Source organism: Euleptes europaea, chromosome 2 (genome assembly GCF_029931775.1).
Source record: "Euleptes europaea isolate rEulEur1 chromosome 2, rEulEur1.hap1, whole genome shotgun sequence".
Taxonomy (NCBI): Eukaryota; Metazoa; Chordata; class Lepidosauria; order Squamata; family Sphaerodactylidae; genus Euleptes; species Euleptes europaea.
Window position 1 is genome coordinate 83,667,309 of NC_079313.1, and position 27,935 is coordinate 83,695,243.

Here is a 27,935-nt window from a genome sequence, read left to right on the forward strand (position 1 = left end):
AAGGGGAAGAAAGAGACCGAGGCCACGTGCTTGCTGAAGAAGCAACACAGTAGACTCCCTCTCCCCCGCCAGGGATTTATCAATGGGCAGGCGGCTCCCACTTCCTCCTTGTGACTCGTCCTTGCCATGTGAGTTTCATAATAAATTTTGGTCAGAGTTTACAAGAAAAGGCGTGGGAAGAAAGAGGGAAGGGAGGGGGGAATTCCAGTAAATTGCCGCCAGTCCTTCTTCATTCTTCAGAATAGGAAGTTAATGGACTTCTCTTTGGGGTTTTCAGTTTCTGCCGAACAAGGAAAGAGATCTCAGTTCTCTAACCTTTGCTGAATGTCAGGTCCTTGCAGGAGATGTCAAATGCTTACAATTTTCCGTTGCTCCTTCTGGGCTACGTCTCTCGTTTTATTGGCCTCCGTTGAGAGTCTCCCTCACCTTCATGGTGAGGAGAAAAGAATTTCCTCTCCTCAGAACAAGGCAGTGACAGACGCATGCTCTGGCCGACTTATCTTCCTCACTGATCCAGTCATGACATCTTTGAGGGCAACAGGCCTTGACCTGCTCAGGGACTAAGCGTTCTCAGCACGCAACCAAACAGCTCTGGCCCCTTGGAAGGGAGCTGTTTTCTAGCTCGTACTGGAGCCAGCGCCACATATCTTCTGAGGTACATTTTAAGCTTTTTGAAGAGCCGGGGAAGAGAGAGACAGAGAGGTCAGGCGACACGCTGAACTTTCAGTCCTTCGGTTGCAAAAGGCCATAGGAGGGGTCATGGCTCCCATCTCATCCAGGAGAAGCGCTGTGCCTGCTGATTGGCCTGTCAGCCTGGTGATGAGTGTCCTTAGAGGTTATGACGTTCAGCAAGAGATCAAGATGACTCAAGCCTCCTCCCTGACACATCACACATTCTTACCCTTTCACCTACTCTCGACATCTGCTTGGCTCTCACTTCATATCACAGAGCATAATTGGAAGGGATTCCCCCCCCCCCATCATTTTTTAAATCCCTGAGAACACCCATTCAGTTTCCCACTCAGACCTCAGCCTGAGTGCCTGGATCAAAATTAAATGGCTTCTGAGGAAATGCTCTTCTACAGAGCTCTTTTGCAGTGTTTGTTCTTTGGAATTCCTTGCACTTGGGAGTTCTTTGTTCCATGGAACGGCAGAGGTTTTGTTTTTAAGAAGCACCGAGACAGTCCCTTCAGCCAGCTAGACAAATCTCCAGCTCTGTGCCTTGCTTATGAACATGCAGACATCACAGGCCTCAAAGGTCGTGTGCTCCTATGCAGCCCATTATATAGCAAGCACTAAATCTGAAGGAATCTCAACTTTTGCAGCATGGGATTGCAGAATCACCAGGGTTATGTTCTGGAAAGGGTGTTGTATTTGGACTGTAGAGGCCTGAGTTCAGGTCCCTGCTCGGCCATCAAGGTCATTGGGGCTGCTTTCAGACATCATGATAAATCATGTTTTGTCTAAACTGCAATTGGTGCAACAAACTCATCTATAGGGTTGCCAAGTGCCAGGTGGTGGCGGGCAAACCCCCGCCAATCCACCTGGCTGCCCGCCAACCAGCTGAGGGTTGACGGGCAACACGTGCATGCGCATCTGCCCACTGCGCCACATCACTTCCAGTTTACAACGGGAAGCGCCGCATCACAAGGGGCCGTTTACCACTCAAACTCTCAGTTGTAAACCGGAAGTGATGCGATCGCGTCAGCGCGCCCATAAGCCCACGCAGTCTTTCCCTACCTCTGCTCCAAAAACCTCCCGCCGGAGGACAGGGGGGACCTGGCAACCCTACTCATCTACCAGATAAAAGCAACACGTCTGTTCTGTGGATAAACCCCATTGTGGGTGATTCTCGTTTCTTCTCCTTTCCCTGCAGCGAGAACATCTTTCCTATTCCACCATCTTTGTGGCTAGGCAGCAACAAGGAATGGTGCTATTCAACACACCTTTGTTAATGAATTCAGACATTGTAACAGGCCATAATCATGGCAAACTGTAGTCGATAAATCAGCTTCAAACCATAATCTGAAATTCCAGTTTGATTTCAGATTTGTCACAGCTAACTAAAGTTAACTCAAGCCCATGATTCATAAACCAGTTGATCATGATGTCTAAATGCCATGGGTGGTCACCGTCTCTCAGACAAGCCTACCTCACAGAGTTGTTGTGAGGATAAAATAAGAAGTCAGGAGTAAGCACAAGGTGCACATGTGATAGCTGAACCCATCAAATAGAGATTCAACATTTGGCAGATACAAATTTGGAGTGGTGTAACCTGCTAGCGGATGATGAATCTTGATTAAACAGCATTTTAAAAAAACCCACTGTATTTCTCTGCAACTTTCTTGCCAAAAAGGTGCACATTGATTCAGCTTTCATCTAGATTCAAAGCCTATTCATTGTATCTGTCTTTAATGTATTCCCTACCCCATCTAGTAGCTCAGGGCTGCATATATTTCTACCACTGACTTCCCAGTGTCCCAAGAGAGGTTTTTGTAGGGGGGGGGGAGGGACATCATCAATATATAGTTATCCCTTCTGTCTCTGCTTTGTGAAAATGAGTCATTTCAGGGAGACAGCTTGTGGCAAGGAATCAGACCCTGTGATGTGAAACACCAGAACGGTCGTAAAAATAGAAGTAGGATGACCTTTGACCAGGAAGCAATTTCTCAAGTTTATTAGCCTGAGGGAAACAGGAAGGCTATTATTAGAATCAGAGGCCCATTTTGTGATTGGGGTAATGACAGCCTGGCCCTTGTTTTTGTTCTTCTCTGACATGCAGGATGACGTTTAGCAGGAAGAGTGATTGGGAAGCACGGGCCGGGCTAGGGATGCTTCCCCTGCGTGCCACAACAAATAAGGAGGCTTCCCTGACTTTGAAAGGATGCTGAGGGATCACATATTTTACTACTTTGTTTGAGTAAGACCAGGGATGTTGCGGCTGAACAGACAGGATGGAAGAAAGACAAGGAAGGTGGAGGTGCCAACTAAGAAGGCAGAGCTGGTGTTGGGGGCTCATATTCGTTCTTGCCTGGAGTTCATTACATTTCCCTATAGCTGTTGCAGCAGGGGCCTGAGTACACAAGCCCTAGATGGCCATAGGGTTGCCAGCTCTGGGTTGGGAAATTCCTGGAGATTTTGGGGGTGGAGCCTGGAGAGGGCTAGGTTTGGGGAGGGGTCTCAGCAGGGTATAATGCCAGAGACAATGCCCTCTGATCTTGGTCATCTGGAGATCAGTTGTAATCGTGGGAGATCTCCAGGGGAAAAGGGCGGCTTTGGAGAGTGGACTTATGCCCCCCCCCCTCAAGCTCCAGCCCCAAATCTCCAGGAATTTCCCAACCTAGAGTTGGTAACCTAGGCTTAGTTCTTATGCTTTTAATGACACATCAGGCAGAAACTCTCTGGGGAAAGCTGTACTTATTGACTGCCTGACTGCCATGCTGCTGTTAAAGATCCCCGCTGGATAACAAGGCGGAAGTCCTACCAAGGGCCAGGACAATTCTTCTTTTGAGGACCAATGGTAAAAACTGGATTTGGGAATCTTACATTTTTACTGGCAACTTTAATAAATGCAGATAAATAAATAATAGAGTGTCAGAAGAGAATTTGGGAGACCAGGGCCCAAAGTACGGGAGACCCCACCATGGGTCTGACCCCACAACCTCCCAATGCCTAAAGCTTGAAGAAATCCTGTCCTTTTTACACCTGCACAGGGCATGTATTTTCAGCTGCTCACCTCTTAGTTTCAGTTCCTGGTTCTCATGATCAGAGACCTCCAGAAGCCAGAATGGGAAAGAGCAGAGAGTCTAGGGTTGCCAACTCCTTGGAGGGGAATTCCTGGAGATCTGGGGGTAAAGCTTGGGGACGGTGGAGTTTGAAGAGGGGAGGGAGCTCAGTGGGCATGTGATTCCACAGCTTCCACCCTCTGAAGATGCCATTTTCTACAGGGGAACTGACCTCTGTAATCTGGAGATAAATTGTAATTCTGGGAGAACTCCAAGCCCCACCTGGAGGTTTGCAACCTTAGTAGGTACTGATTTTCACTCCTCCCCACCCACATCTATCTCCATTTCCTCCCTATTTCTTCTCATGCCCACTACTCCCCCCACCACCACCAGGATTTTTGCAGGGTTTGCCTCTCTGTGGTACGTATACTGTTAAGCTATAGCAACATATCTATTTATGATTTTAAAATGTTGGGTGTGTTCCCTTTGCACCCACCATTTCCCCCCTCCCCACTACCAGCAATGAGAGGAAAAGTGGAAAATGTTCCCTGTGGAAGAAATTTATGACAAATGATGGTATGACTATGTGCATCATGGTGCAGGCAACCTTCTTTTGCCCCATATGACTGTCACAGCCGCAATGCATTTAATGCCGCATCTTTGCCCTGTCCTGGATAGCCCAGGCTAGCCTGATCAGGTCAGATCTCAGAAGTGAAGCAGGGTCAACCATGGAAAGTATTTGGATGGGAGACCTCCAAGGAATACCAGGGTTGTGATGTGGAGGCAAGGAAGGACAAACCACCGCTTGCCTTGAAAACCCTGCCAGGGGTCGCCATAAGTCAGATGTGACGACAGCACAAAATAAAATAGCAGCCTTCACAACTCTGCCACTCACTGCCATTGCACCATGTGAGATGAGCAAATGGAAGAAGGGCCTCTGCCCCCTTGTTTGGCCTTTGCAGCAGGCATATCACTGATAGGAAGGCTCTGTGGGTAATGAATCTCTATGAGAATTGCCAAAAGCAGCTCACTTCTCATGGCCACTCAGAGAGTAAGCAGCTTTTCTATGCAATACCTGATTAGCGTATTTCAACCTGCTTTGGAGGGGCAGGCAGACGAGGATTATTGCTGACACTGAGAAAGATTCCCCCCTTTTTCTCTCTAATCCCTAAAAAAAACCCTCACAACTCATATCCCCAACTGTTTCCTGGGTTTCCAAAATCTTAATGTAAGCCAAAAACCTTTCTTCCACCACCCCCATCCCCAGACTTGCTGGTTTATCTTCTACTAAACTTGTACTTTCTCTTCCATACATTTGCTTTTCATGTTGAAACCCAAGTCTGATGATCTTTGCTACACTCAGATAAATACTCATTCTCTGCCACCACTTCTTGGCTTTGTCTGTATATTTCACATCTTATACTGCTCCCTGGTGTTCAGAAGGCACACTGCAGAACACTGTAACATGTCTTTTAAGGTGGCACAGGGTTCTTTCCGCTACAACAAACAGGTATATGGATCAGAATCCTACAAACATATATCAATTCCAGATATGTTTGATCTTAAAAAAGAGGTTCAAGATCAACAGCAAGAAAATCTCTCACTGATATTTAATTTTCCTTGATTCTTCAGCAATACAGTGAGATATAAAGCCTTACAAAATATCATGTTTCAGTGTTCTTTGTGCCAGTGTTAGTATAGGGGTCGGTATGTGAATGAGAAAATTATCATTTTGGCACTTCCTCCGTCGTAGTATATAATAACGCATTATGACTTGAGTGATGCATTCTACACCATTTCATTACAGGCTTATAAGCGTACTATGGAAATCTGAATTCTGCAGTAATGTTACAGGAGATACCAAAACAGTTGATCAATTACAGCTGTAAAATATTATGAATATATGTGTTGCCAGAACAGGAAACAGATATCAAAGCTTATCTAGTGAGCTGGCAGTAGATCTGTGGGGGGGGGGGGGACACATGTAAGTTGTGATCTGACTTTCATTGTGATGCAAGATCTGAATTCATGCCCTTTCCCCAAACTAGGAAGAGCCTCATGACGAGGTCCCAATTACTCCAGTTCATCAAATGAGTCTTCTTCCTCTTCTCCATGAGCTGCCTGTGCTATGGCTTTCATCCATCGCTGTTTCAGTTCTTCTGTCTCTGCCATCAATGTGTAAATCTGCTTGGACTGGACAAGCTGGAAGACGTGACGGGTATCATTCTGGGGCATATCCTTGACTTGGTAGCCCAGCAGGGGGATTGAGGTGTGAGCCTTGACATCCTGGGGGAAAACAAAAGGCTCAGACATAGGTAACAACTCCAGAGGGGTAGCCGTGAGAATTTGTTGTAGGAATTCAATAGTATACATTTAGCTGGTTTGGATGGGCACTCCCATGCATCTGAATGAAGTGAGCTCGGACTCACAAAAGCTTCTGCTGGAATAAATTTTGTTAATTTTTAATCTAGATTCCTGTTTAATATTTTAAACACAGGGATTTTCACTGTCCCCAAACTGACCCCCCCCAATCAATTCAGAACTGCTCCATGTTTTGCAATGGGGTGGCCAAGACAGGCTACTTTTGCAGTCCCAGAGATGTCGAAAGGAATGGACTGTGCAATGAACACATGAACACATGAAGCTGCCTTATACTGAATCAGACCCTTGGTCCATCAAAGTTAGTATTGTCTACTCAGACCGGCAGCCGCTCTCCAGGGTCTCAGGCAGAAGTCTTTAACATCACCTAATTGCATGGTCCCTTTAACTGGAGATGCCAGGGATTGAACCTGGGACCATCTGCATGCCAAACAGATGCTCTACCACTGAGCCATGGCCCCTCCTCTATTAATGCTAGCACAGACTTTGAAGTCTCAGGGGAGGGCAGTAGAGAGTTAGTACAGGGGTATATAAGGTGCTCTCTGACCTTTTTCTTTGTCTACGCCTGCTGCTGTCCCTTTGTTACCCCGAATGTGACTCTCTAGGGTTTCTTCCTTCCTGTCACTTCCCTTCTCTCTCTTCCCTTCCTCTGTCCACCATGAGGGCTAGACTTGCTGTTTACAATCTCTCCGTCCTAGCTTAGATAGATAGCTAGAAGCCTTTTCCTTCAGAAATGGAGCTTTCTTACAATAAAGCACTTCTATTTCTTTTCTGAGTACCAAGCCTAAGTGTGAACTTATTCCTGAAACAGCCAGACTATACAATTCCGCTGTGCAGAGACTTTAATGAGATACAACTAAACGTTAGATGCAGATGCACGCACATATCTCCTAATCCTTTTCCTAACCGAACCAGCCACGGGAGATTGAAAGTTTAAGCAGAGGAATGGTGCAGAAAGGAGGCAAGGGGCTATTAAACACTGTCATTTCCCCTCCCACTATGTTTCTCATCATGGTGAAACTGGTGAAGGGTGTGGATGCCACACTCAGATGGGCAAGCACCACTGGGGCACAATGTTGAGTAGCAACACCACCAGAGAACAAAGGGTTAAGTGGTGTCAAGTCACTTCAACTCATGGTGACCCTACGAATCAATGTCCTGTCGTTAACAGCCTTGCTCATGTCTTGCAAACTGAGGGTCGTGGCTTCCTTTATAGAGACAATTAATCTCATGCTGGTCTTCCTTCCTCTTTTCCTGCTGCCTTCAACTTTTCCTAGCATTATTGTCTTTTCCAATGACTCTTGTCTTCTCATAATATGAACAAAGTACGATAGCCTAAATATTGTTGAAGGCTTTCATGGTCAGAGTTCATTGGTTCTTGTGGGTTATCCGGTCTGTGTAACCGTGGCCTTGGTATTTTCTTTCCTGATGTTTCGCCAGCAGCTGTGGCAGGCATCTTCAGAGGAGTAACACTGAAGGACACTGAAGAACAGAGACACTGTCCTTCAGTGTTACTCCTCTGAAGATGCCTGCCACAGCTGCTGGCGAAACATCAGGAAAGAAAATACCAAGGCCACGGTTACACAGACCGGATAACCCACAAGAACCTACGATAGCCTAAGTTTGGTCATTTTAGCTTCTAGAGACAATTCAGGCTTGATTTGATCTAGAATCCACTTATTTGTTTTTTTGGGTGGTCCATGGTATCCATAAAACTCTCTTCTAATACCACATTTCAAAGGAATCTACTTCCTTCCAGTCAGCTTTCTTCATTGTCTCAAGGATACATTTCACTAAAAGAGAAATGTCAAGGGAACGATAGACCAAAATGCATATCATGTCTATCTCTCACATTTTTATCTCACCCTACCTCTAAGAAGCTGGGTGCAGCAGATCTCCCTACCCAACAACCCTGTGAGGTAGCTTTGGCTGATGCAAGATCAGACATTGAGCTTTGTGGCAGAATGGCGATTTGAGCCCAGGTCTTCCAGATCCTGATCCACCACACTGGCATATTGAGTCTGGGCCTGAGAACATCCTTTATCTCCGGAACTAATTTATTTCTCCTTACAGGACTGAGTTGACCACTGCAGAAGCCATAAGTATGAATTGCAACATCAAGACAGAGAGGTGTGTTTTTTTTCTCAAAGTCACAGCGCAGTCCAAAGAATGCCTTCCTGGGAGTAAGCCTGAAAATGATTTTGGGTAGGCTTGCCTAGGGTTGGACTGTCAGGCTCCAACCACACCAAATTCAAAAGGCAAAGCAAACAAAAACGTACCTGAGGTGCGGCGTAAATGTACAACACCAGAGGGTCTTCTCGAGGGATCACAAACCAGCCCCTCATGTTCCCCTTTCCATTCTTATCCAGCAGCTGGAGAAAACTGCACATCAGGCTCTGCCCAGAGATTTCTGCAGATTCTTTCTGCCAAGGATACAAACACCACAGCCATTCTACTCTTGCTCCCCAGCCCACAGGCTTCTGTTGGCTCTGCTGTGATTCAGCAGAAGGGGCAAGGCGAAAGTACCAAACCTGTCACCTCCAGATACTATTGGGGCAAATAGCAAGACAGAGACAGGCAAAAGTAAAGCTCTTAAGTTGCTTCCAGCCTGTGCTGAGCTGGTCTTTGCAACTCTGTGGTGCGGCTGAATAGTGAGCCAGGCTGCTTCCACATGAACCTTTAGCTTAATGTTTCCACCCACACATACAAACACACTGCAGAGGTGTTTTTCCCCCCCTTCCAGTTCCTGCATGACAACATCGTGCAACTGTCCACCTTCTGGGTTTCCTGCTGCCTCACAGCGCATTTCCAAACCTACTCTGGTATGATCTTTCCTGAAAACTGTGTTCGAAGTGGGCTTGGTCCCCATGTGGATGAGAAGCCGTGGATTTTCCAACCTCCCTGGCTCACTTCTTGCACCATTTTCTCTCCATTTCTTCTACTACCCACCATTCATCATCAGTGGGCTTCTTGTCTGGGTGTGGAGCTGTGGCTAGGGGTAGTACATTCCTTGCTATGGCATCACAACACAATCGTGATATATCAAGCACCAATTTCGTTCAAGGCTGGCAGAAAGCACACCAGTAGTAGGAGAAGGAAATGGGAAATGGAGGTAAAGTATAGACAATATCCCTATGTGGAGGGGGGGGGGCTCCAGTGCTGTTGTTTATGTCTCTGAATCCCTCAGTGGCAATCAGATCACGATGAAGAATAATCCCCATGTAGAAGCAGCCTTTGTCACTCCAGAGAGAAAGGATTAATGGGGTGAATGCACTATTTGTAGCATGCACCTTACATTGCCCTGTCCTTTTTTCAGAGGCTGTCTCTGAAAATGTCTTGTTTTGGTAACACATATATCATTTACAAAAGCATAATTCTTTGTGGATAAACTATTTAACTATGGTATGTTATGCTTAATGACACTGGCGTCCTGTTCTTCCTCTAAAGAACTCAATACAGTGCCCATGGGGCCATCTCCTTTTATCCTCACTAAGACCCCATTTAATAGGCTAGGCTCCCTCACAGTTACAAAGGGTATAACCTCTGCTTAGGATGGCACTCTAAGAGCACAATCCTGAAGGGGGGGTAGGTCCGCAGTGGAGCCACGCCACCTCCTCAGAGGCTTCATGGCCACCGCAGACACAAAAAATACCTTTTTAAAAATGAAATTTAAGGGAAAGGCCCCATTGCATACAGTGAGGCTGCACCACCAAAAATAGTGGCACAGCAGTGCTGCAGCATTAGGGGGCGTTCTCAGTGCAAATGGAGTTAGGAAGCTGCCTAATGGCAGCTCTGCCCCCCCCCCCCGCCCCGGAATGCGCTGGGATTGCCTCCCAGGATGCCGGCATGGGGACTTGCAGTGGGAGAATGCTGGCAGGAGGGTGCGCCAGCGTGCAAGGGCCATGCTGCTGCTATGGTCCAAGGGGGCCGGCATAAGTAGCTGTACACTGGCATCTGTGCCATTTTACATGACGCAAGTGGCGCCGACACCGGCGTGGGGGTCATGCGAGCTCCTAAGAGCATTCACACACACCCTGCACTGTAATTCTCCTAATTTTATTTATTTATTAACAAAATTTATATCCCATTTTTCTACCCTCACAAGAGCCCCCAAGGCAGCTAGCAATTTACAACATACATGATACAATCACATTTTAAAATCCCCCCAAATTATGGACATCATTAAGACAATTAAAAACAGAGATAAAATATATACAAAACATAAAAACAGCAATCAAAACATTGGTTAGGAAGGAGAGATCACTGAGGGAATGCCAAATGAAACAAAAAAAGTCTTCACCCACTGGTGGAGGACAACAAAGAAGGGGACAGATGAATCTCCCTGGGGAGAGAGTTTCAAAGCTTTGGTGCCATGACTGAGAAGGCCCCCTCCTGGGATGCCATCCACCTAATCTCGGAAGGCAAGGGCACCCAAAGAATGCCCTCCAAAGATGACCATAATGGTGCATCAATGGGACTGGTAGAAGGGTTTCCTTTCTATTCATTCTTAAAGGTTATGTTGGGTCATGCTGAAGAAGGTCTCTAAGCTATGTTGGGAAAATGAGTATTCCAAAATATCTAGAAGCAATTTCACTTGTTCCTGTGCTATGGCCATCTACAGAACTGAACAGAGGAAATGAGTAACAGTTAAAAGGATAGTATAGACAGCTGGAGATACTATGTTCAAAGCTTCTGCAGTATAACTGGGGAAAAATCCTACATGGAAGCATCATGGTCCTGGATGTAAACATAGTGAGAGATCTAGGCTGTTCTAGACTTCTGCTAATCTTCAGCACCATGGACAGAATCTCCCTCTCCTTCCCCCCACCCCCTTCCCTCTCTCTGTTTGAAAGGGGAGGAAAAGGTACATCTGTAAATATTCAGGGATGTGCTTGGGAGTCATGATTCACCAGGAATCTCCAATGGGTGCACTGCATGTTTAAGAATTTGCATCTCCTCTTCATATATGTTTACACTGGAGAACATTGGTGCAGCCTGGCTGCGTCATAAGGTGTGAAACGTCTCCAAGATACCAAAATAATGAAGTCCATCACAGGTTGAGGGCAATTAAATGATCACTGAGGTAAAAATCACAAACATGGTGGGCTGACCACTGAGAAAAAGATGGAGGCATCCCACCTCTGCTTTTCCCTCACCTCCAGAATCCCTTTGTGCTTCCCGTGGCGCTCATCAGGCAGTAAACGTCCTGTCAGGAAGATGTAACACTCCACACAGACACGTTTGGGCCCATTCCTGTCATACTGCAGTTCAGTCTTGTACTCAGAACACCGGGCACATACCACCTGCCTCCAGGAGAGAGAGAAAGGGATACTGACGGATGGGTTTGTAAAGGAAGCCTTATCCCTGTTTAACAATTCTTAAACTAAAGCAAAGTTTGAGAGGTGACCAGTTCAACATCTCTCCTCACCCCCCAGATATGGCTGAGCCATCCATGGCCATCCTTGTTGCGAGTTCTCAAGACTGGCCCTTCAGGACCACATGAAGCTCAGTGCCATGGTGCCCCTACCGAAAGGAGGCAGGCGTGGTTACTCACATAGCCACAGGCCCGACAGTGGTGCCTTCTGCGTGTGATAGCATTGAATGGCTCTTTGCAACGCATGCACATGGTTACCAGCTTGTCTCTCACCCACTGTGGAGCCCGCTTGCCCAGCTCTTCAGACTGGCACTGTTGAGGAAAAGAGAGCATGGATCAAGAAATCCTTGTGGTGACCCTCCATGGCAAAGAAGTCATTACAGCAACAAATGGAAGGTTGCATGACCAATGCTTCAGTCCAGGCAACATCAGCAGAAGCTTTCTTCATTACTGGCCTAGAATCACCTCTTTCCTGCATGTCCCACCACTCCCCATGTCTTCTCCCCCATTCATCACCCCATTTCTTGTCCTTTTGATTTGCTGTAGTTCTTTTTACAGAACTACAGGTTTTATCAGTTTCAAAAAAGTCAACAATGGCCTTAAGGCAGGATAGGTGGGTGAATGGTTGTGAAGAGGGTTACACTGAAGTCTTGGGTCCCTCCTTCAGTCCCTTGGATGGCCAGAGTGAAGCTCTCACTCCTCTTCTTCTTCTTGTCAATGGCAGACAGGAAAGCCTGAAAAAAGGATATGAAAAGAATAGCCATTGTGTAAATCCTGGTCTGCCCCCAATCACGTATTATGTGGGGAATAGTGGTCTGATTTTTAAGGGATGGTGTGATAAATACTTCCTTTCCACACACACATACAACCAGCTTATTTTTCCACAGGCTGACCCCCAATGTCACTTTTTCCCCAAGGTTTTGATGTTGGAATTGAGCATGGGTTGAAGAAAATTACCTGAGAAGAGCTAATCCACAACTGGGAGAAGGGATTAGCCTCCTGCCATAACCTGTTTGCTCTTAAAATCACACACACACACACACCAGGGATTTCCCAGTGTAGTACACCATGGTACTGACCAATGTGTTTCCAGGTACCCATTTGGTTCTTCCCCCAGTCCTGGCTTTCCTCCACTTCAATGGAGCAGGAGCTACTTCAGAAGAGCCCATGAGGCATCAGTTTTGTGTCTGCAGACAGCACTCCTTTAGAACCAGCCATCTGGACTCTTGGCTTGGAACCTCTCAATGTGATTGGCTCCAGACCAAAATGGCAGCCATTTTGTGGTTAGCAGAACTCTCCATGGCAGCCATCTTGTGGTGGAACCCCCTCAACATTCCCAAAGGTCCACAAATGCCAGTGGGCTCAGTGAGGTTATACATGATTGAGGCAGACCTGGCCTTAAACCAAGGAGTCGTCTACTTTCACCATCTGTAGTTTGAGCCTCAGGCTCATTTGTGAAAATCCCCAAGCAGGAGCCTTAGAGCATGAGCAAGCAAGCCTTAATCTAGCTGCCAAAGAGTCCAGTTGTAAGTAACAGCCACTTTTCCTGACTGCACTGAAAGTAAATAATCAATGGTAGCTGAAAGAAGGCCACAGGACAGGTCAAGGTCACACAAGGCCAAGAGGAAGCATCAAATCCTGGACCTTGTCCAAGGTTGCCAACAGGGCCAAATAGGAGTTGTATGAGAGAAAGGGTTTCTTCCTGTGCATACATGGAATTGTCTTATCATCACCTAAGCTCAGGCAATGAGCAGGTATTGCAGGACAGGCTACCTTTATCCAATCATTCATATCCTCCTGGGACCTGCAGAGAAAAAGAAGTCACCTGCTAGTGAGAACTACTTCTAGGCTGCCCCTGCTAGAAAGGGGAAGCGCCCTGCTTGGTAGTTACCTTGCTTGCAGTTCCAGAGTCCGCTGCTTCCCTGACACAAGGAAAGCATGAGGAAATTCCACATCATTTAGTTCCCGAACCTGAATCAGATAAGGAAAAGCATTGATGTCAGAGTAAACATTTTCCTGTTTAGAGTGTTTACAAAACCATGTGGCTTTAGCAACGAGCCCATTGTGGATGTGTACTCCCCAGACTAAGCTCAGGGAAAATCTGTTCTTCCTTTTGCAGCCAAAAGGCACAGCACCAACAACTGACATGTCCTTCTGACATTTAGGAAGCCATGTTCCCTATCCCCTTCCTCAGTGGAGTTTTTAGACATTAAACAAATTATTTGGCAACAACAAGGGAGTATACAGACATTTGGCCCAATAAACATGGAGGAGAAGGAAGAACCACCACCACCACCCCTGTTGGATCCAACCAAAGGCCCATTTAGTTCAGCATCCTGTTTCCTATAGCCGCCAATCAAATGCCTTCAGAAATATCCCTTATTCATGATTCCTGTACCCAGAACAGCCTGGGTGTTGTTGTTTTTCCAAAGGCTTAATAACCAGACAAAAAATGTCTAATGTAAGTATCAGCTACTGACAACATAAAGTAATGCAGATCTAAACCCTTTTTAAAAAAAATACTGTAGTACCCTATGATATCAGCTTGCTTTGACCTCTCATCAGTTTCACCAATGTGCAGTCCCATACAGTTAAGGACAAGAAGTGTGCTGCTGAATTTCTAACTGAAGAGTCACTACTGTTTCTACTGTGGTGCACGAATGTCATGTTTTTAATGACAATGTTGGGCAGGAATTCTTGAGGTATATATGTAACAAGCGTTTAGGAAAGCCGCACTTGTTGAACAGGATTTTAGATGCATCATCTGAGTCCAATGTCTAGCTGAAAGATTAAAGCAAGGTTCCCCAACCTTTTGAGCCTTGTGAGCACCTCTGAATTCTGACACTGGATGTTGAGCACAATCACAAAATGGGTGTTGCAGGAGGCGGAGCCAACCACAAAATGAAAGGAAGGAAAATTATGCATAGCTTTCATAGGAAGTCTTCAACATTTCAGGCAGGAGCTCTGTTTAAAAGGATGCCTTTTAATCTGCACAGCAATCTGCACAGAAGCCCTGCTGGGCATAAGCCCCACCTAGACCTACCCAGCTCTACCTAGGGTAGTAAAAGCACTAGGCAGGCACCTGGAAAGGTGTTGGCGGGTGCCATAGCACCCATGGTCACCAGGTCAGGGACCCCTGAACTAAAGCTAGGTATGAGTGCATGATGACTAATTGGCAAGTGGCCATAAAATGTGAGAATGTACAAAGCATGGCACAAAAGTTAAACCCTGACCATTTCCACAGGTTAATTTGTAAGCTCACAAGAACCTCATTCATACCTCAAGCATCCCATTGACCGCAAGCATCCTATTCCACTCATCCTGTTTTCTCTTCCTTTGTTCTATGAACAGCTGCCATGTTTTAATCCAGAAATGGTCATTGTGAGGGGAAAACACAAGGCAGGAGAGGAGAGCTCCAAACACATGCAGAACAAATAAGCAATACAATTCTCTGACCTTCATGCCCTCCACGTCAATCCGACTATGCACCTGAAATTCTGCACCCACATGAATGACTTTTGGCACACAGTACAGCAGCAGGTTATTAAACTGAGGGAGACAATATGTGGAAAGGAAAAATTATGCTTGAACAAAGCTGAACTAATTTGATCTTCCAGGTTCTAATGTAAAAAAAGATCAGTAAATAAATAAATAAATTTTATTTGCGGCTAGTATGCCAGATAAAACAGGTTTAAAAAAAGGTCATTACTAAATGGACCAGACAGTGATAGAACTGCGTGCCCCAAATAACCCTTCCCTCTCAAAACGAGAGCATGTGAACCACTTTTCAAACAAGGACAGGGAGAAAGCTATTATAATCCTCTAAGGGTCAGGAAGGAACGTGGTCAAAGCATCACTTTGTCTTGTGACATCATGAAAGAAGGTCCAGGCTAGGTTTAAAGTACTATCCTATCAAATCCTTTCATTTGTAGCACTGGGAGGACCTTATAAGGGCACACCCCTCTGACACTATCTTAGTACTTCCATTCCATACAGTGGGCTTCATCTCCTTCTGGTTTATTCTTGGTCTACATCAAGGGGAAGGGCTCAATGGTAGAGCATCTGCTTTGAATGCCCAGCATCTCCAGTTAAAAGGATCTAGAAAACCCAACTGGGTTGCCATGTCAGCTGCGACTTAATAACACTTTACACCAGGTTTTGTGAAAGACCTCTACCTGAGACCATGGGGACCAGCTGTGTGACAGAGTAGGCAATACTGTCTTTTATAGATCAGTGGTCCAATTCAGGATAATGTGGCTTCATGTGTTCACAAAGCAAACAGTACATGCTGTGATTGGGCTAATGGTACCTGTCTTTTTCTGGCAAAGTTGCCACACTCCTAGGTGTGGATTGTCTCAATAAAGGAAGCCACAGCCTTCAGTTTGCGAGACCTGAGCAAGGCTGTTAATGACAAGGATGTTTTGGAAGTTATTAATGCATAGGGTCTCCATAAGCTGGAAGAGATTTGATGGCACATAACACCCTTGGGTGTGAAATAAAGCACTGACTCAAGAGCATGAGAAATTTCTTTCAGGACTGCTTTGCAGCTGTGCAAGCCTGCACATCTTGTGACTCAACACAACGAATGTGGTCTGCCACTCATATATTGTGCCCTGCCAAATGCTAAGAATTCCTGTTTTTGCAGTTCTGGGAAGAAAGCAGAAAAGACAGCTTTATTTCACACCACAAGGCTGTTGCACTGAGTTTGACTTGGGGGAATAATAATTTGTACATGAATGAATATTTTAGGGTCCCATGTGGTTTTATGTATTTCTTCTCCTTTCCTTTTTAAGAGAAGCCACTGCAATGTAGTAGTTAAGAGCATTAACCTGACAGACTCAAATTCAAGTGTCTATTCATGTCATGAAGCTCACTGGTGATTTTGGGACAATCATTCTTTCTTGTCCTAACCTACCTCACAGTGTTATTGTGAAGGCAAACTGGAGGAAGGGAGATTCATGTATGTCACCCTGAGCTCCTTGGATGAAAGACGGGGTTAAAATGTGGAATTATTTTAATGGTAGAACTCTTTGGAACTGCTCAAAAGAATACAGATGTCCAACAAGCCACTGAGGCTAACCTTCATTTCCACCATCCCATAATTTAATGCACCTTACCAAGAACAGGTATTTCTCTGATGTACTGTTGTGGCGGAAGGAAATGTTTTGAATGGGCCCCTCTTTAATTAGCTCGTTCGAAGGGTCAATAATGTCATCTTCAAGCCCCAGTCTGTGGTAAACCTCCCAAAGGTTCTGGAGACGTTCCTGGAGAGCACCCCCCCCCCCCAAAAAAAAAAACACAGTTGAGATGGGGACCGAGCATTAAGTTCTCAGACTGTAGGAGAGGGAGCTAGGCAGTTATATGAAGTTGGGACTTACCATTTCTGCAATGGCAGCATTGGAGTGCTTGGCGGCAGTGAAAATCATTTCCAGAGCTTCTGCAAAAAATAGCAGAGAACATCTATTAAATTTGCGGGGCTCCTCCACATAATAAGCTTAAAACAGCCCTTAAGGTGCATTTCCTGCAGGCTGCTGTAGCAGCACTGAAGTGATGCTCTGTCTTCAAGGGTTCAGGGATTTCCCTATCCACATACACATGATGAAACAGTACAAAATCACAAATCACAAAATCACACAAGGTTGGAAGAGACCACATGGGCCATTCAGTCCAACCCATGCCATGCAGGATCCCACAATCAAAGCGCTCCCGACAGATGGCCATCCAACCTCTGCTTAAAGACCTCCAAAGACAGGGACTCCACCCCACCCCCGAGGCAGGGCATTCCACCGTCGAACCACCCTCACTGTCAGAAAGTTCTTCCTAATGTTTAGGTGGAATCGCTTTTCTCTTAGTTTAAATCCATTACTCCGTGTCCTGGTCTCTGAAGCAACAGAGAACAAGCTAGTTCCCTCATTAACATGGCATCCCTTCAAATATTTAAACATGGCTATCATGTCACCCCTTAACCTTCTCTTCTCCAGACTAAACAAACCCAACTCCTTAAGTCTCTCCTCATAGGGCATGGGTTCCAGACCTTTGACCATTCTGGTCGCCCTCCTCTGGACACGCTCCAACTTACCACCATCCTTCTTAAATTGTGGAGCCCAAAACTGGACACAGTATTCCAAGTGAGGTCTGACCAATGCAGAATACAGTGGTAGCATTACTTCCCTTGATCTAGACACAATACTTTTTTTGATGCAGCCCAGAATTGCATTGGCCTTCTTAGCCACCATATCACACTGTTGACTCATATTAAGTTTGTGGTCCACTAAGACTCCCAGATCTCTTTCACATGTACTGTTGTCAAGCCAACTATCTCCCATCCTGTACCTGTGCCTTAAGATGTTTCTGCCTGGGTGAAGTACCTTACATTTCTCCCTATTTAAATCCATTTTATTGATTATGGCCCAGCTCTCCAGTCTATCAAGGTCATTCTGAACTCTGACCCTGCCCTCTGGGGTATTAACTACCCCTCCCAACTTGGTGTCATCTGCAAATTTAATTATCATGTCCTCTATTCCATCCTTTAAGTCATTTATAAAAATGTTAAATAGCACAGGTCCCAAGACAGACCCCTGTGGCACTCCACTGGTCACTCCTCTCCAGGATGAGCACCCTTTGGGTTCACTTGGTCAACCAATTACCAATCCACCTGACAATAGCAGTGTCCAGTACAGGTGAGCCAAGATGATGCTGAGCAAGGGAAGGGTTTTTTTCACCCTGCTACACTGTGTGATGAAAAACAAGCTGAATTTGGTGGAATTTCAACCAGTTCTTAAAGGAACCAAAGCTCACATGTGGATCGAATGTAATTACCTTCATATAACAGGCGAGTTTGTTACTCCCATCCCCCTTAATATGCAAATATTTCAGCCCCTGAATGGAACTGAGAAGGAAGATGCAGGGGCACGCTTGGAAGGGAGACATTAGGCCAGAGACAAGTAAAGACACATTTTACAGGGCTTCAGCATTTGTGTGAAAGCTCTGGAATTAATTAGCACATATGGGAGTATCCCTGAGATAGCAATCTGCGAAAGGAGACTCTCCTTTAGCCTGACAGATAAAGTGGCACCTCCCTTCTTTGCACCCACTCCAGAAACGACCAAATGGGGCTCTTACTCTGCGCATCCTCCCTGTCTGGTGATGCTGGAGGTAGCTTTCGAATGTAATCCTTCAGCAGGAGTTCATATCTGGGGATTCTCTGTACTGGCTCCAGCATATGATGCTGCAAGGTTAAGTTGGCAGAGATCTCCCGTCTCTGGAGAGCACCATGAAGACACAAGAAAGAGAAAGAGAACCTGTGTTACCCGTGCACACCAATGTAAGGCCAGCCTCACCCCTTAGCAGGCCTGGGTTACTGGCTAGAAAGTTACACTCTCGTGTAACTGATGAAAGGGACTTAATGCCTTGGAGCAAGACCTTCTACAGCTCTAGAACAGCAATGAAAGGCATGAAGCTAGATGGAAGGGAGACAGTGGGATACCTGGGCCAAAAGCTAGATGTGTGACATGAGCAGTGAGCTGAATCAACCTACTGACCCCCAGGGGTTCACAAGTCAAAGAAAAGAATGGATTGTAGTGTCAAATATTCAAGGAGGCAGCAGCTGGCTCACAAGACTCGATGAAGGAAGTCAGTTGTAGGGTCGTGCAAAATGGAGGAAGAACGTCTGGTACAGGCAAGGGGTTGTCGTTTCATTGCTTTGCTTAGGACACCAAAAAGCCTGTGGCCTTTGCAGCATACATATATCTACACATCCCGATACCCTGGATTTCTTCCCTGATAGGAACCAACTGGGTAAACTGTGAGGCCACTGAACCTGGATGTTTGAGATGAGCTCCTGGAACAGCAAGGACTTCTCAGACCATGTGGCAATCAGCTCCACCGCCTTGTCAAAGTTCTTCACATATTCACTATACATCTTCAGGAAAGGAGCCACCTTTTGGATGATGTCCCCAATCCTGGAATTTGAATCCCTGCAATCAGAAGCCAAGAGAACAAGTCTGCTAGTGACATCCCTGGAAACGCAACCCAAATGGTCTAAAGAAGCTGCCTGGAGAAATCTCCATATGTCTCCATCACCAGCCTTGGCTAGCCATCACTGGCATGGTTTTGTGACATCTGCAAGAGTTGCTGTTGGATGCAGCCCAGCTCCTAGTATGCAGCTATCCACATTTTGAAGAATGCATCACAACACACAACACTGGCTGTCCTGGTTTATTCACACCTTCCACAGAATAAAAACTAGTAAGGTGAATGAATAGCCTCAAAATTGGGCCTTTCTTGGGAAGCCAAATTGGTAAATATAACAGACTTCCTCTAAATGCTGTTGTGTATTTTATGGCAGCACCTTCTCAAGAATGGGCATTGATAATTGTAAAGGAATTACAAAACTCATACAATTAAATACATCTATTATATAGAGTTATATACTATATACTGATAACAGTTTTCAAAAAGCCATTCTTGCCTCTCCCCACAATAAAAGCAAGAGAAAGATACGGATTGCCTTTTGTTGTATCATAAAACACAATCCGTAGTATGGCTATTTCATAAAGGGACAAGGTCCTAGAGATGTGCCATTGGGATTTTATTAACCAAAATCCAGCTCAAACCATGTCCGTTGCTTCCAATCAAATAGAATAGTTTCTGACATTTGAGAGTAGGTGGAAATCTTCCAGCCTGACAATTATTCTGGGCCTCGCTGTCTGATGTCATTTCTCTGAGCAACAGGAGGTCAGAGGAGCAGCGAGGGGAGAGGGTGATTCAGCAGATATGTGCCTGACAGAGACATCATCCAACAGAGTATCTTCATGGTAAACAGTATTATGCTGTTTTTGTACATTGTGTTTCCAGTTTCTGCCAATCACTGTACCATCAGTGGTTTCTGATTCTATACTAGCACAGATTCTGTGTCTGCATGAGCTATTTTGTTGTCTGGCAAAGTGCCTGATAGGCAGGGACAAATGCATTGCTTGTACTTGTTGACAGGCAAACTAGTCAAATTAATAGCGGGAAGGGGCAGAGGCTACAACTTGCCCTATGTCTCCCCATAATATATGCCTCATCTGCCAACTTGGAGTGGGGGTAGAAGCAGAGACTGCCATGGGAAAAACTTAACATGCATGGGTCTATCCGTTCCCATGTAAAGTAAGGAAGAATGTCTTCTATTTAAAAATAAAAACAGAATGTCTGTGTGAGGGCAGCTAACCTTCTCACCCCTCCATCTGCATTCCACCATTTGAAGCATTTCTTCCAACCAGGCTTTAATACTGGAAATTAGCCATGAGAGGATAAAAATGCTGAAAGCACTGGAGTACCCTGAGGTAAGGGTCAAGGTTGTCAGTTTAGTCCACCTCTCCCATAGACATGCACAGCCACATGCTGCTTGAGAATCCCAGGAAAGGTAGAAAAATTCACTATCATACCAACATTGTCAAGCCTCTGAGTGCTTGCGTTGCAAGGGCAGATTTTGATTGCTTCAAAAATGGGGGTGTTTTCACTTGCATCACAAAGAATATCTTGGTAAAGGGGTTCAGTCCCAAAGAATTTCATCCCAATTGTGTGTGGGGGGGGGAGGCATTACTCCCACAAATAATTATCAAATTAAATAATTGCAAATGGCCATCAGATCAGGGTTGCCAACCTCCAGGTGGTGGCTGGAGATCTCTCGCTATTACAACTGATCTCCAGGCGACAGAGATCAGTTCCCCTGGAGAAAATGGTCACTTTGACAATTGGACACTATGGCACTGAACTCCTTAGGTTCCACCCCCAAAATCTCCAGGTATTTCCCAACCTAGACCTGGCAACCCTACATCAGATTGATTTCTTAATATGACTAGCTTTACCTCTGATATTAAAGAGTGTGCATATTGTGCCTATTCTGCAGCCACCCCAATGGTTACCAGTCAGTTTCCAGGTTCAATTCAAGGTGCCTACAAAGCCCTTCATACTCTAGGACCCACATATCTACAGAATCCCCTCTCTGTATATGCTGGGATGTGAGAGCTTTGCAAATATGAGCCACTCTGCAAAGGGATATGATCAACAGCTGCCCATACTTGAGCTTTCTCTGTTGTGTCTCCCACCTGGTGGAATCAAATGCCAGATGAGGTCAGGAAGGCTCCAATACTTCTGTCATTTTTTAAAATGTGTAAAATGCATTTTCAGGGAATAGAGATGAGGTAAAATAGAGGTGCTCAGGAGAACACCTTCATAAAGGTAATCGAGCTTGAATTTTTATTGCCTGTGAAAATTTTAGGCAGTGTTCTTTTTTCTGCCCCATCATACTGCATTTAATTGCATGTATTGTACTGTTTTTATTTCATTGTTCTTTAATGATCTGATCGAGGGCGTGTTTGTTTTTTTGCATTGTTTATTGTATGTAATAAACTGCTCTTTATTGCATTGTTTTTATAACCCTGTAATCCACTTTGATTTTCAACAAGAAAGGCAGATTATAAATGAATTAAATTACATAAATGAAGTAAATGAAGAACCTGATTCAAGTTCATAAATTTTAAAGCAACAAAAGAAGTTAAACAGATGTCTTTGTACTTGCACGCCTATATCACGGCTAGCTCAAAATGTCCTAACCAAACTCCCTCTGCAGATTTCAAGTCTTACAACATGTCTCTAGTTTACTAGTCCATTTTCACTTCCCTTTCCATGAATGCAGACGGAGGAGCCTGATGCCTGTCACTCACCAGTTCTCCATACGTTTTTGCAGTTCTGGCAAAAAAAACTGGGAATGGAACTGGTAAATGGATGAGATATTAGAGAATATCATTTTCACCACATCTTCTGGAATAGTTCTTCCACTTCTGGCTTCATTCATCAGCTCTGAAAAAAATACCTGGGAAAGGGCATTCCCAGACAAGTATCAGGGTAAAGGCTCAGCTAACATTCCTTTTATTTTATATTATTCCCCAGGTTGAGGGTGTGTCCCAGTATAAATGATTCCCCATTTTAAAATGGGGTACCTCCAGCAAGATAACTAGGGTTGCCAGCTCCTGGTTGGGAAATACCTGAAGATTCTGGGGGTGGAGTCTGAGGAAGGTGGGGTTTGGAGAGGGGAGGGACTTCAATGCCATAGAGTCCAATTGCCAAAGTGGCCATTTTCTCCAGGGGAACTGATTTCTATCGTTTGGAGATCACTTCTAATAGTGGGAAATATCCAGCCACCACCTGGAGGTTGGTAACCCAAAAGATAACCCAGATGCAGGAAACATGATGGAATGCAAGCCCTCAAAATCTGGTGATAGATAGAGCTGATAGAATGGGATATTCAGGAAAGCTGACAATGGATTCACACCTTTAAAATATCTTCATTCCAAGTTTTAAGTATCCTTGTGCAGCATTTTACTTACAAAACTGGGTTGTACCTACGGTTGCCAGGTCCCTCTTCACCACCGGTGGGAGGTTTTTGAGGCGGAGCCTGAGGAGGGTAGGGTTTCGGAAGGGGGGACTTCCACGCCATAGAGTCCAATTGCCAAAGCGGCCATTTTCTCCAGGTGAACTGATCTCTATTGGCTGGAGATCCGTTGTAATAGCAGGAGATCTCCAGCTAGTACCTGGAGGTTGGCAACCCTAGTTGTACCATAACTATTCATTGCACAAATTGAACTTTGGTTCCAGGTTCTTGATAAATCCTGCAAGCTATCCAGCTACTTCCTAGTGGTTCTTTGTCTGCTGTGCCTCATCCTAACTCAGATTCATCAGTTTCTCCAACTCATAATGGCATCAACAAACAATGGCTTAGGCCTGGTCTAGCCTGGCCTGACAAAATTACCTGCCAGATCAGGTGCAAGGCTAATGTGCTGCTTCTGGGCGAGGAAGCAGCAACAAATAGGTAAGAAGGCAGACAGGAAGTGACATTGGGCGAAAACGCATGGTCACTTTATCCTCCTTCAATCCGTTTCAGCCAGGATTCAGCCAGGATAGAACGCATGTGTTTCACCTAATGTGCGTTCAATCCTGGCTAAAACAGGGATTAAAGGAGGATAAAGCGACCATGCGTTTTCGCCCATTGACACTAGTTCTGAAAAATGGTGACAGTGTAAGGTAGGAGTGGCAAAAAACCACAATGGGGAGAGAATAGAGGGGATTAAAATCAGGGCCTATCTAGAACTACTCTTTCCATGTATAGTTGGTTTATTGGACTAGCTATAGTGGTTCCTACAGGCTACTAATGAAATATATAAAATTAATAATAATAATCAGCTTCTTTCCTTTCTACCTAGTTTCAGTTGGGGTTAGCAGACTGTCAAGAATCTGAGAGTCTTGGGGGGGGCTAGATATGGAGAACAGCTGGGGAAACATTTCAGGTGGGAATATTAGGTAGCTTCAGTTCTCACTATGGAAGAACTCCAGAGGTTTCACAGCATACAGAACTGGTTGCTCATTAACTTTCAAGGTGAAAGGGTTGCTCCAGAGACTAGGAAACGGAATAATGGATTTAAACTAAGAGAAAGGCGATTCCACCTAAACATTAGGAAGAACTTTCTGACAGTGAGGGCTGTTTAATGATGGAATGTGCTGCCTCGGAGGGTGGTGGAGTCCCCGTCTTTGAAGGTCTTTAAGCAGAGGCTGGATGGCCATCTGTCGGGAGTACTTTGATTGTGGGATCCTGCATGGCAGGGGGTTGGACTGGATGGCCCTTGTGGTCTCTTCCAACCTTGTGTGAACTTGTGAAAGATGAAATGGTACAAGAAGCTAGCAGTGGCACAAAACTCCCCAAGGGGCACCTCAGGATATCTTCATGCACCATTCAGCAAGGTAACAATTAGGCAGATGCTTTACTTTTAACTGTTTGGCAGAGGCATTTCATTGGCAATTAACCTGATCCAGAAGGTGAAGACGGTTGACATAGGCCTTCTCTGTTTCCAGCAGTTCCAAAGCTATCTTTTTCTCCTCTGAGTCCTGCAAGTATAACATAAAGAAAATAATTGTGATCATGCAGTGTGTTAACAATGGATGATGACCCCACTGGGACAGGTCCAGTTCTTCTCTCAGTGAGTACAATGCAGTGTAACTGCTAAGTCATTTCAGCCCATTTGGCTGGAAATCTAAAAGCCCCGTGCAAGGGAGCTGCAACCTGAGAGAGCCAAAGAAATTAATCTACAGTAAGTAGACACTGGACTGCATCCTTATTGTGACAATATGCATGGTTATGGTCAGTTATGCATGGCTGGTTTGTCTCACGATTCTCCTGCAATTGTCCCAGTTCTCTGTCAAGGTTATGCATGATGTTCTCCTCCCTATGGGCTCAGCTCACTTCCATCCCGCGACTTCCCTGGGTTTTCCTATTGCTGTTTTATCCCGAAATTAAGTTAGGTTCCGAGCTTATCTCAGATGTGAGTAGGTGCATAGTTCAGCCGCGGGTTGATCTTCCCACATCACGACATGCCCCCATCCTCCAACTCCTCCTTCAGCCATCCCCTCAGCAATGCCCCAGGAAGCCATATAGGAGGCAGAGGCAACCATGGTAGGCTCCTTCTTTGGGCTCCCTCGTTACATTTTTTAATTTTTTCTGCTGCTCTGATGTATTATCGATATATCATCGAATCACCCAAAATACTATTCAAAATCACAGAGAGAGGTGGCAGAGGCTACGATTGTATGTTCATTTTCCCACCCACATTTTGGAGATGACTTAACGGGGGTGGGGGGAGTGAGAGCACAATCCTAGGCTTCGCTGGCTCTCTCTGCAATTTTGATTAGCATTTTGGGTGCTTTGATGATATATTGATATTACATCAGAGCAGCGGGGGGTGGGGGGGATGGATTAAAACCCCCAGCAAGGGGGCCCAGAGAAGGAGGCTTCTTTCAGCAAGTTTGAGTGTTGTCAGGCCTCAGCAAGTCGATGCGTTCCAGGCAGTAACTTTCCTCCAGACGATACAGCGAGTAAAAAGTTTATTTCAGAAGAACAGCGATTTCAGCAGGTCAAAAGACTTAAGGCTAGCATACAGGTATGGGGGAATATTGAAACATATATAGGGTGGATACAATGGGGTTGATTGGATTATTGGAAACAAAGACACAATACCGAAGCAAACTACTGGTAAAGACTTGAGCAAAAGTATTCAGAGTAAAATGCGTGCGTTAAGTGGCTGATCTTCCCGGGCTCCCAGTATTCTTCTGCGGGACCCGGTATCAGATCAGCCATTACCGGGGGGGGTCTCCATTGAGCTGCAGATCTTGGGCAGGAGACCAGGTGCAAACGGGGGGGGGGACGGAGTGCAAAAGGACTCCATCTTGTCCGTGGGGGAAACCATCTTGTTTCTATCTGGGGCCGGCGGAGAGCCTATCTGACAAGTGTTCAGCCACAGAGGACATTTTTCCAGCCCGCAGAGCTGAGGCAGCCAGCCCCTGCACCCTCCTCCCCGTCCTTTCTAAGCTTCCCAGGCGGCGGCTCCGTGAGCACAGCCACCCACCCTCCACTGTATCTCTTTCTCTCTATCTCTTTCTCTCCCTCGCTTTCTTTTTCCCCCTCCCCTCTCCCTTTCTTTTTCTCCCTCTCTCTCTCCTCCCTCTGTCTTTTTCTCTCTATTTCTCTCTCTTCCTTTTTCTCTCCCTCTCTCTTTCTCTCTGTCTTTCTGGACTGGGGGAGGGCTGCGGGCTCACCAGCCAAAGCAGCTACCCCTCCCCTAGTCCAGATCTGGGCTGGTGAGACTGCTGTGTGCTTGTCGGCTAAGGCAGCCACCCCCACCCCAGTTTAAAAATTAAAAAAATAATTAATGCCAAGGACCAAAGATATAAATGTTATGGAAGACACAGGCAAACCCAGTTAATGATATTCTTTCTTACTTTTTAAAAAATTTTTAAATACAAACATGCTTAAAACAATAACACAGTATTTTATTTTGTTTTCTTTAACAGTGTTATTGTTTTGAACCATCTATTCTAGTCAGTTTCAGCTGTGTTTGTGCAACCAAGAATCTCCCCCCTTTTTTTCTTTTGTGGATGCAAATCTGTATGCCATTTTGCAAGAAGGGTTGTAAAATGGCCACTCACGGGGCGGGGAGGGGGGCTGGGAGACGTTTTGGTCAGAGTAAGCACTACTGCCAATGACAACGCAGCATTGGGACAGGGACTCTGGTGCTTCCTGGTTTCAGCTTGTGATTATGCTTTGCTCCTGAAATTCCCAGGACTTTCTTCACAACAAGCAACACCCTTGCATAAGGTTTTCCAATCTCGGGATATAAAAGTGTGAGACAAGAGAGGGACAAACCAGGGACATACTAACCATGCATAAACAGCCATTATGATAGTCCAACTTCTGGCATTTTATACATCTCAGATATATGGCAGACAATATAAACAATCCAATAACCAGACCTAGAATTTTGGGGAGGGGAGGGCCCCAAGGGATTAATAAATGTGTATATTGAACAATCTATAAATATGTATTTAAGATAAACTTGAACTCATGAAACTGCCTTCTCCTGAGTCAGACCACTGGCTTGTTGAGGTCAATACTGCCTACTCTGACTGGTGGTAACTCTCCAAGGGTCTCAGATAAAGGTCTTTCACATTACCCACTACCTGATCCTTTTAACTGGAGGTGGTAGGAATAGACTGCATGCAAAGCAGTTTCTCTACCAATGAACCATAGCCCCTGCCCCAAAGCTTCCAGAGTAAAGAACAATTCTACATGCACACAACCCTTCCCTTTCATGTCAGCATCCTAACAACAGGGTGAGAGTCTGGAATAACATTGAATGAATGGAATTATTCAGCTGTGAGACAGCCTCCTGACTCCTCTTGATGAGTACAGGGGCTGCATCTACCAACACAACAGTTGTTCGCAAGTATTCCCCATGTGTATGTCTTCAATAACCTGGTACTCAATTACCTGATTTCTGCTACCTCCAGAGTATGTCCTAATATTTGGCTGAGAATCTGCGCTCTGCTGAGATCTCCAGTTGCTGTCAATGATCTTGCCTCGGAAGGAGTTGAGACTCTTGACAGAGAGCCCTCTGTGACCTTGTGGCAGCACCCTCACTGGCTCCAGGCTAGGGGGTACCTGGCTGTGTTGTATTGATGTGCCCTTGACTTTACTCATGGTTTTTCCACCTGCTGCAGAAGGATGCAAGTAAGACACCATGGGATGTGGTGCTGTCCGATGCAGTTGAACATGGGTCTGTTCCTTTTCAGGAATCCTGCAAGCCCCGACCAAAGAAAGGCAAGACTGTTTCAGAAATCATCTCTGCTCAATCTCTTTCTGCACAACACGCTACATTGCCAAACAATAATTATAGTATAGTAACTCAATTAAATGAAGAGTTAAGGCATAAGGTTAGGACAAATTTAAACTCCTCACACACCAGGGTGGAAACCAGGAAAAGCAAAACAGCCATTTCAACCCTTTGTGGCTAGTGTGGTTGCTGAAATTGTCGACTTGTCATTGGAGCTGTGTAGACATCTGCCAGGGATAATATCTATGTCCATGC

The 27,935-nt window shown here is 45.4% G+C and overlaps 2 protein-coding genes across 2 annotated transcripts in view; both read right to left on the reverse strand.

Annotated features, from left to right (window-relative positions):
- Window positions 1–27,935, reverse strand: part of PIM1 (Pim-1 proto-oncogene, serine/threonine kinase) — a 256,447-nt gene that overhangs the window by 193,716 nt on the left and 34,796 nt on the right. The gene's annotated exons all lie outside the window — the stretch shown is intronic.
- Window positions 5,799–27,547, reverse strand: FGD2 (FYVE, RhoGEF and PH domain containing 2). Its single transcript, XM_056844815.1, has 15 exons — window positions 27,323–27,547; window positions 24,322–24,402; window positions 22,188–22,336; window positions 19,298–19,454; window positions 18,601–18,739; window positions 16,857–16,915; window positions 16,596–16,742; window positions 14,935–15,027; window positions 13,370–13,449; window positions 13,252–13,282; window positions 12,120–12,212; window positions 11,659–11,790; window positions 11,261–11,407; window positions 8,384–8,527; window positions 5,799–6,011 (listed from the first exon to the last, which is right to left on the reverse strand). The coding sequence occupies exons 1-15, from the start codon at window positions 27,545–27,547 to the stop codon at window positions 5,799–5,801; spliced, it is 1,890 nt and encodes a 629-aa protein (XP_056700793.1).

Coding starts and splice junctions, on each gene's coding strand:
- FGD2 (XM_056844815.1), bottom strand. CDS start 27,547: ATGAGTAAAGTCAAGGGCACATCAATACAACACAGCCAGGTACCCCCT. Junction 22,337..24,321: donor GTCTTCACCTTCTGGATCAG/GTTAATTGCCAA, acceptor GCCCTTTCCCAG/GTATTTTTTTCAGAGCTGAT. Junction 12,213..13,251: donor ATATGAATGATTGGATAAAG/GTAGCCTGTCCT, acceptor TCCTTTTTTCAG/GCTTTCCTGTCTGCCATTGA.